The sequence below is a fragment of the Vigna angularis genome, chromosome 5 (assembly GCF_016808095.1).
Source record: "Vigna angularis cultivar LongXiaoDou No.4 chromosome 5, ASM1680809v1, whole genome shotgun sequence".
Lineage (NCBI taxonomy): Eukaryota > Viridiplantae > Streptophyta > Magnoliopsida > Fabales > Fabaceae > Vigna > Vigna angularis.
This window is the reverse complement of record NC_068974.1, coordinates 39,586,127-39,596,099: the sequence shown is the minus strand read 5'-3', so window position 1 is coordinate 39,596,099 and position 9,973 is coordinate 39,586,127. Positions and strand designations below refer to the sequence as shown.

Below are 9,973 nucleotides of genomic sequence, written 5' to 3'. Positions count from 1 at the left end.
ATAGTAAATATATATTATATTTTTAATTGTAATACATTTAACGAAATTATTTTAATTCGAAAAAATAAATAAAAAATGGTAAGTAACTACTTTTAAACGTTTACTATATTATCTTTTAAAACAATATTTATTATAAAATCATAATAAACCTAACAAATTGCTTTTATTACCTATTTCTCACAATTAGCTGACATTTCTATAAAAATATCTATTACAAACAATATAAAATATATTAAAACTGAAATTTTATTTTAGTTTACATTTACAAGTAATGTAAAAAGTTTATTTAGTAATAAATTAAGTGATTTTAACCTTTTTAATTTAATATATATAAAATAATCTCAGCATAGCCTTGCTATGCAAGGCTCAGCAAAGTAAGAATGAACCTGTATTTAGATTAGAAGAGGCACAGGGTGCTTTACCATTAACTATACCTAGTCACCAGTCAGACATATTATTCAGGTTCCTTAGTGAGCCGCCGGCGTTGCACATCGTTGCCCTCGTTTTCGTCGTGTTCTCCGTCACTCTTGCCGCCGCCGGAACTTATTCTCTATCCGCCGAACGCCACGAATTCCGTTCAGATGGCTCAAAACGGGAAACCGCCGAAGCTTCCTGTGGAAGGGAAGCGCAACATCCTAATCACCAGTGCCTTGCCTTATGTCAACAACGTTCCTCACCTCGGAAACATCATTGGATGTGCGTTGCATTATCTCTTCTCTCATTATTTGTCGTTTCATGGCTCTTCTCTCATTATTTGTTGTTTCATGGCTTTCTTCAATTTTTGTTTTGATCGATTGAAATCCAGGATTGAATCTGTGTGTTTATCTTGTTTGTGTCACCGAGAGATTAACGTTTTGGTTTGATTTTGACTAGGCGTTCTGAGCGCCGATGTGTTCGCTCGCTACTGTCGGGTTCGGGGTTACAACACTATTTACATCTGCGGTACTGATGAGTATGGAACCGCGACAGAGACTAAAGCCATGGAAGAAAAGTGCTCTCCCAAGGAGATCTGTGACAAGTATGGGTTTCTCTTTATTATTATTATTTTTTAAAATTTAACATGTGTTATATGTGTTTGCACACTCACAATTATGCTATTTCCATGTGATTATTCATTCGTTATGTGGTTAGGGTTAATGGCTTAGCTTGGCTTATATTCAAAGGATTGTTTCAAGTGAATATTTCATGTTGTGTTGGACTTGATTTGCAAGTCTATCTATGTGAAGTTATCATACAGTCACTCATTACTTCAGCGAAATTTCAATAATACTCTTACTCTCTCTGTGTTCGTAGATACCACGCTATACATAAGGAGGTGTACAAGTGGTTCAACATAAGTTTTGACGAATTTGGGAGGACATCATGCTCTCAGCAAACTGAAGTTTGTCAAGAAATTTTTAAAAAAATATTTGAGAACAATTGGCTCTCCGAAAACACAATGCAGCAGGTTGTTTGGCCGAACTGTATCTATTTTTTTTGGCATTGGTATTATCTTCCTATTTGTTTGAAATTGTAAGGGTAGTTTTCCGATTTCAATTATTTTCAAGGATGTGATTGTTAAACGCCTATTGTATTTCAGCTTTATTGTGACACGTGTGAAAGGTTCTTAGCTGATAGGCTTTTGGAGGGAACCTGCCCGACTCTGGGGTGTGAGTATGATTCTGCTCGAGGAGACCAATGTGAGAAGTGTGGAAAACTTCTGAATCCAACAGAATTGAAAAATCCCAGATGCAAGGTATTAACTCGCCCCACTTTTAAAATTTAACACCTGGTTTCACTGGTTTATTAATTAGTGGTTTCGTTCCTATTTGACAAAGCATCTGTTATAATTGTTGTGGTCAATTTTAGGAATTGACTGAATTTCTTAATTGGAGTTTTTAGTAGCTTTCGTTTTGGTACTTTCGTTTTGTTCCTTAAGTTTTGTTTTCCCTTTGTGAGCTTTCTTCTTTGGTTCCTTTCTATACCTTTTTCTTTTAGTAGGGCTTTCTGGAGTACACATGTTCTTTTTTACTTTTAACATACTTGCACAATTGTATGGTTGGGGTAAATGACAGTTGATTTCTTAATGAGATTTTTGACATCTATAACAGTTTTGTCAGAAAACTCCTCGAATTCGGGATACAGACCATTTGTTTCTTGAACTCCCTTTATTGAAGGACAGATTGGAAAAATATATCACTGAGATGTCTGTGGCTGGTGGATGGAGTCAGAATGCCATCCAAACAACAAATTCATGGCTCAGAGAAGGACTAAAGCCACGCTGTATTACGAGGGATCTAAAGTGGGGGGTTCCTGTTCCACATGAAAAATACAAAGACAAGGTCAGTTTTCTATTGATTTTTCCAATATTTTTCGTTGTTTTTCCATTTATTAACTTTGTAGTTTGTCTGCTTAATTTTGTAATATTGGAAGGTTTTCTATGTGTGGTTTGATGCACCGATTGGGTATGTGTCAATTACTTCATGCTACACGCGTGATTGGGAGAAATGGTGGAAAAACCCAGAGAATGTGGAGCTGTATCAGTTTATGGGCAAGGACAATGTGCCATTCCACACTGTAAGTTATTGACTTTCTACAATTTGAGGATTTGTATGCCATTATGTGTCTGTGTTTACATGGGACAATGTATCCATCATCTTGTTTTTTTATCATTTTCCCTCACTGATCAGTAATTCTCCAGCTGAGTTAAACGTTCATTCTAACCTGATGGAATTTATTCTCCAGGTGATGTTTCCATCTACTCTACTTGGAACTGGTGAGAAATGGACTTTAATGAAGACTATCAGTGTTACCGAATACTTAAATTATGAATCAGGTTAGTTATTTGTTTTTCAATGGTTTGTCAGTTGTCATTATAATTATAAATATCTACAAAGAACAGTTATAGATAGGAGAAAAAAATGAATCAAAGAGGTAAAATAAGAAAAATTTTACACTAGATAAAATCAACTTTTGAACCTGAAATTTTAAAAGCATACTTTTTTCACTTCTCCATAATCACTTAAAAACTTATAAGGTTACTAGTTAGGAATGAAATACTTATCTCATTTGAAAAGCCCCCATTGGCTAGAAGTTAATCTAATATTTTCTGTGGACGTGAGGATAGTTGACATTTAGACACTACGAATTAACTAAATTTAGTGAGAAATTATTTTTAGGTAAGTTTTCCAAGAGCAAAGGTATCGGGGTATTTGGTAATGATGTGAAAGATACAGAGATTCCAGTTGAAGTATGGAGATATTACTTGCTCACAAATAGGCCTGAGGTAATTCTATTTAACAAACTTTATGAATTCTGTTTTGCCTACCTGTCTTATCTCTTGTTAAACATTAATGGATATTCTATTCTTTATTCATTTGAATGTGCTTATGTGATGTAGGTATCAGATACATTATTTACATGGCCTGATTTGCAAGCTAAATTAAATAGTGAATTACTGAATAATTTGGGCAACTTCATCAACCGAGTTTTGAGTTTTATTGCCAAACCTGCAGGTTGGTCAAACTCTTGCATCATTTCCCTTCAAGTGTCTACAGATTAGCTGCTCCAAATCCTTTGAAATTACCATCATTAGTGTTGTGACTGTATATATGTTGGAGCTATTGATTAATAGCTGTCCTTTTTTACAGTTTTTGGAAAGTCTTAAGATCCATGGCCATTACTCTCTTCATTATTCCAGTTGTTTATTAATTTTTGTTTTCATTTAGTGTTCATTCTTGTTTTCTAAATCATACATGACTCTGTATTGTATAGGTCAAGGATATGATTCCATTATCCCCTCCATTCCTGATGATGTAAGTGGTGACTCCCATAATTTGACCAAAAAATTAGCTGATAAAGTTGCTGCATATATAGACCAATACATAGAAGCAATGGAGAAGGTAGTCCATCTTCCTCTTGAGACATGATATAGTAAATTGAAATGACTATGGTACATTGTCTGTTGTTTTTACCTGAATATTATCACAGTTTAATGGTATTTCTTTCTGCAATCTTTTTAGGTTAAACTAAAGCAAGGATTGAAAACTGCAATGAGCATATCTAGCGAGGGAAATGCATATCTCCAGGTAACTTTGGAGAGGTGTTGTGTTGCACCCGAAAATACAATACATTATATATTGTATTATGTTCATGTTACATGGCTGCCTTTTGAAATTTTTGTGCAATTAAATTTACAGGAAGCTCAATTCTGGCGTCTTTACAAGGAAAACAAACCACTCTGCGCTCTTGTCATGAAAACTGCAGTTGGGATTGTATACCTTCTGGCGTGTTTATTGGAACCTTTTATCCCATCTTTCACACTCGAAGTAAGTAAACCTCCCAGTAAACGTATGTTGCACTTGTGACAGTACGTTTTAATTATGTTAGGTATTTCAAGACATTCTCAGTTCTTGTCTGTTGTCTGGCATTAAGGTATTTAATCAACTAAATTTGCCTGCGGAGATACATGTCTCACTTTGTGACGATAAAGGAGATGTTGATAGGGTAAAAAGGCCTTGGGATATTGTAAGTTCTGGTCATAAAATTGGAACACCCAAGCCATTGTTCAAGGAGCTGGTAAGTTGCCTTCTTTCAGAAAAATTAGTGAAGTAATTCTAGGTGTGCTTTCACTTTATTGTCATTGATGGTTCCGAAATTGTTGACCAGAAAGATGAAGAAGTGGACTTCTACAGGAAGAAGTTCGCTGGAAGTCAGGCCGATAGGATTGTGCGAGCTGAGGCCGAAGCTGAAAATGTTGCCGAGAAACTGAGGAAAACAAAAGTTTCAGGTGTTTTATCCCACTTCTCCATTTTTAATGAGTGTTTTGAGGTTAGGAAGAAGGAAAGCAAAGTCGGAATATGTGGGTATTATCATATAATTACTTAGGTAGACAACTTCCCCGCTAAAAAGTGACAATTCAAAGGTGGTGTTTATGACACGTTTAGTTGAATGAAAGATATTTTGTGGTAAAAATATACTGCTCATTAAACTAAGAAAATTTAATAGTTTACACAATGTCAGTTCTTGAAACTTCAAATCTTTTTTATATGGATGCATGCAAATGAAAAAGTAAATTTCAAATAGAAAACAATTAAACCACTTAAAAAAAATAATTTTATGATATCTATATTGTATCTGCATCTCTACACTTTATATTTTTCTAAAAGTATTTGTAAATAATTGGTTTAACTTGTATTTTTGCCAATAATGACCCCTTTGGAGCATGAAAAAAAATTTGAATTGTCCAACGTAACAATATTTTGTTACGTTATTTTTGCCAATCATTCAGTTTACTGTTATTTATTTCATTTTAATATTTTGTTAGCAAAGAAAACGTAACAATATTTCACTAAAATTATTAATTTATTTAAAATAAAATCTATAATTTGTTTTTCAAACATAATATTTTCTTCCACTAAAATAGTTTACTTAATAATGTTGACGTCCTGTAATTTACATGTTGAATTGGTTTGAGTTTAGTGTAAAACAAAAACTGATTTTAATACAGATTGTGTTGGTTTGTGTAACCTGGCTATTATAAAAGTTGTTATATTTTTCTTGTGCATATTACATGCTATATAAATTTTTAATTTTATATTGGTTTAAAAATATATTCTTGTTCTTAATTGCTAAACATTTATTACGTTTACTACTTATTTTTTCTATTGTTATCATATTATTTATTTCATTTATACCCAAATTAAGAGGATTGTTAAACCCAGTTAATATAGTAAAAATAAAAAATGAATGAAGATAAAAAAAAGACTAAGAAGAACATTTGAGTACTTAAGTATAAAATATATTAATTTAAAATTAAAAACTAATTGCTCATGTCATAAGATTGTTTTAGGTTGAGAAATAATAAATTCGATAATTGAATTCATTATATTTGGTTTGGTTCGGATCTATAACTGAATAGTGTATAACCTAAGTAATTGGTTTGATTTGGATTGTGGTCTTCATTGGGTCAGTTTTATCTTATGGACACACCGATGTCCAGTATTATGAAGTAGCATTCTTCAGTTAAAAATTTGTGTTAACTCTAATAAGTTAACACGTAAAATTTGATTGGTGAATAACTTAAATCCTTTTTTATTTATTGAATTGCCTTGGTCAATGTTTTAATTTTGTCCCAGAGCTTAAATTTATTTATTGATTTCATGCATTTCTTCTTAATTATTCATTAATTCTTTAAAAGTTTAATAAATACAATTTTCATTCAACTAGTCTTTTAAAATATTAGGTATTTAGATTAAAATATAAAAAATAACCTGTTAATTACTATAACAATCTCAGATCAAAGAAATATATTATGTGTGTTTGGCTTTCTGTTGGTGGGGTGTTCTGATGCACATTCAACTCAGTTGATGGTTGTAGACTCATTGAATTGAAAGTTCATTTGACTCTTTTTGAAAGGAAAACCAAATGCTCTACATTTCCTTTCTAGAATTTTTTATTAATATTTTAATGTAATGTTAACTATTAGGATTTCTTAATTGAATTAGTTCAAGTGGTTCATAGCCAAATGTGCATCATATTTAGAAAAAAATATGCAAGTCTTTAATTATGTAAGTTATTTATGTATGCAAGTTATTTATGTCTCATTCTCAATAATCTTATGATTAAGAAAAAAGTATAAGATTACAAAATCATCATAACAAGTCTTTAATTTTAATCAAGGATCTTGTCAAAATACAGAATGCATAGTAGACATTGGACTAAATATTGGGTATTTAAATATATAATGGTTTTGAGTTTGTATAGACTCATTACATTTGTTATGTATGAATAGAGGATATTTTGTTTCCTGTAGAATAAAGATTACATGTCTATACTAATAAATATAATATATTACTCTGATTTTCAACACTCCCCTCAAGTTGGAATGCATAATTTATATGAACCAATCTTATGTAACCAATTCTTTGCCTCCTTATAGATTCGGCGAAAATATCTGTCAACTCCTCACTAGAGTTGATGATGCTTGTGGTAGTATCTCCCACCTCACATCGACCTCTCTTAAGTATTAGGTTAGAGATGATATGTAAGACAACCTAATTATCACATATCAACATCATTGTTATAGGCCCTCACATCATGAGTTTATTGGTTACTTTATCTGCACGTTAGCAGCGAGCTTAACATCTTCACCATTAACTAAGCTTGTTTGAACCATGATTTAAGCTTAAGTCAGTCTTCAATTTTTGCAGGGCATTATTTTTCTTTAATATATAAACAGAACTGTTCAAGATTACTAATGCATGTTAGGTCTATTGTTTACTACAGATGGGAATGGAAAGAAAAAACCAGCAAAATCATCTAATGAAGCTAAAAACAAAGCCGTGCCTGAACCAGATATTACCATCACAAGGCTTGATATTCGGGTTGGCCTTATAACAAAAGCTCAAAAACATCCCGATGCAGATGCACTGTATGTTGAAGAAATTGACGTTGGGGAGGAACAGACCAGAACTGTTGTCAGTGGGCTCGTCAAATACATACCACTTGATGAAATACAGGTTTTTGTCTAACCAGAATTAATTTAACAAGTTGCGATCGTATTCCTTTTTAACTGATTATTAATTCATACTATTGACTCTCTTCAGAATCGAAAGGTCTGTGTTCTTTGTAACCTAAAGCCAGCCTCCATGAGAGGCATTAAATCCCAAGCCATGGTTCTTGCTGCATCAAATGATGATCATTCCAAGGTAAAGAAAAATACAAAATACAATATCTATGCCATTGCCTCCTGACTCCCTTTATTTTGGTGTTTTTTGGGTTCCTTTGAATTGCTTATCCACTGAGGTGTTGGAGGAATAGATATCTGATTGCTGTGCTTCCTCCAGGTTGAGTTGGTTGAGCCTCCCAGTTCTGCTAAAGTTGGAGAAAGAATTACATTCCCAGGAAGTGAAGGTAATCCTGATGAACTCTTAAATCCAAAGAAGAAAGTTTGGGAAACATTGCAAGTCGATCTTCACACTAATGAGGATCTGGTAGCATGCTACAAAAATGTTCCACTCACCACCTCAGCAGGCGTTTGCAAGGTTTCATCCATACGCGGTGGATCTATAAAGTAGACAAGCATCAAAGTATTTGGAGTTCAAAATGAGAAAAAAAAGGCAATTAAAAAAAAGTAGAAAAACAATTCTTCTCACTTACCATCCTATTGGCAGTTTTGTTGCCTTTTTCGTTAGCAGTAGATGTAGAATTGCTTGTGTAATTTGATTTGTTTTCTTCACCTTCATTTCAACTGCTTTTTTTGATGAGCTGGAGCCAAAATATCGACATTTTTTTTAATATAATTTTGTTTCCTATTGAAGGAACATTGCTGGTTTACTTTTTTTTTCTTAGTATTTGCTTTTCTTTCTAGTTTATATTTAGGAGATCTGATTATTGATATTGTAATTTTCAAGATAATCGATAATCTCCAGTTACTTTAAACACAAATGAATATTTATTTGCTCCCATTTCTAAATAGTTTCTAACATAATTCTTTTAAATGGAGTCAAAATTTTCTAGACAAACCCTGACATAGTCACGAGTTCCATGGCATGGACAATTTGGAGGTTATTATGAATTTTTGAATGTCTTCACTGAAATAAATGACCTGTGGGTCTATCTACCTATAATGTTGGTTTCATATACTATAGAGGTTAAACTATATTTATAGTTTATAAGTTATTTTTGTAATTTTTAGTTGCTTATACTTGCATCAATCATATAAATTTTACTTCATTTAAATTAGATCCTAAATTAACAATTTCATGAGTAAGTTGTTTATTTCGCTGTAATATTTGTTTTTCTTGGAAGTCTGCATTTTTCTTTGAAGTCATTTAGGCACCCTAATTTTGTCATTAATTAATTCAACAAATTTTGTTATCATAAATTAAAAAATATATTTGGGATCATAACAAAACAATGTAGTCTTTATTTATGTCACAATTATCTCAATAAAAATGTCTCCATAGAATTCAAATCAGATATGGAGTTTCAATAATCGTTTTCAACTGAACTATTTTTTTTTTTCAATTATTCTTTTAGTATTAACTCTATCTTTCCTCACTCTACCTTTTCACTTAATTTAAAAATTGTCTTGATTCTCTTCTCTTCAAATAATAAATGAATAAGTATGTAGGGGTGGGCAAATAGAACTGAACTGCACTGTACTACTAAAATTTGTAAACTAAAAACTAATTTGTCTAAACTGAACTGAACTATAAAACAGTTCAGACAAATTGAACTGAACTGTTTTTTGTTTTATCAAACGAACTGAACTATACTAAATTGTACTAAACTACAATATAAACTAAACTGAACTAATAACTATAATAATTTTAAACTGAATTGTACTAGTTTTTAAACTCAATAGTATAACAATACATGTTCTTTTTAATTGAAATTTATTTAATATTTATTTTATTTTATTCATAAGTGTCTTACAAATTAACTTTTTAATTATTTGATATTATTATTTTCTATTTTATTTATATTTCTTTTATCATTATATGTGTATGGAAATTATTTTATTATATTATTTATTTATTTATTTTATTTTATTTTATTTTTTATTTTTTTATTTATATTTATTTTGTCATGAATATTATTTTACTTTCATATTTATTTTTTTAATTTTTTATTTATATTTTTTTGTTTTATATGTGTATATAATTTATTTACTTATTTTATTTTAAAATAATTTTTTATTTATATTTATTTTTTTCCCTCGTAAAATTGTTTTATTAATCAATTATTTATTATTTATATTTTATTATGTAAAAATTAAACTAATATTTATTAATTATTATAATATAATAAAAGATGATACTAGAAAAATTACTCTTAATAACGTTTGTTAATTTTTTTATCATTTGATATTTCTATAATATTAATTATTTTTACTACATTACTATTTTTTTATGATATTTCATTATATATTTATTTAATAAAATTTAACGTTAAAAAATATATTTTAGTTTTAGTATGTAAAATACTA

At 30.7% G+C, this 9,973-nt stretch overlaps 1 protein-coding gene across 1 annotated transcript; it reads left to right on the top strand.

The window, feature by feature from the left end:
• Nucleotides 1-364: 364 nt before the first annotated feature.
• On the top strand, nucleotides 365-8,316 carry LOC108340578 (probable methionine--tRNA ligase). Its single transcript, XM_017578054.2, has 17 exons — nucleotides 365-696; nucleotides 874-1,018; nucleotides 1,294-1,447; nucleotides 1,580-1,735; nucleotides 2,091-2,321; nucleotides 2,413-2,556; nucleotides 2,725-2,815; nucleotides 3,159-3,265; nucleotides 3,380-3,494; nucleotides 3,754-3,881; nucleotides 4,002-4,067; nucleotides 4,179-4,307; nucleotides 4,414-4,557; nucleotides 4,648-4,768; nucleotides 7,267-7,499; nucleotides 7,587-7,688; nucleotides 7,827-8,316. The coding sequence occupies exons 1-17, from the start codon at nucleotides 582-584 to the stop codon at nucleotides 8,055-8,057; spliced, it is 2,412 nt and encodes an 803-aa protein (XP_017433543.1). The 5' UTR covers nucleotides 365-581; the 3' UTR covers nucleotides 8,058-8,316.
• The last annotated feature ends 1,657 nt before the right edge of the window (nucleotides 8,317-9,973 follow it).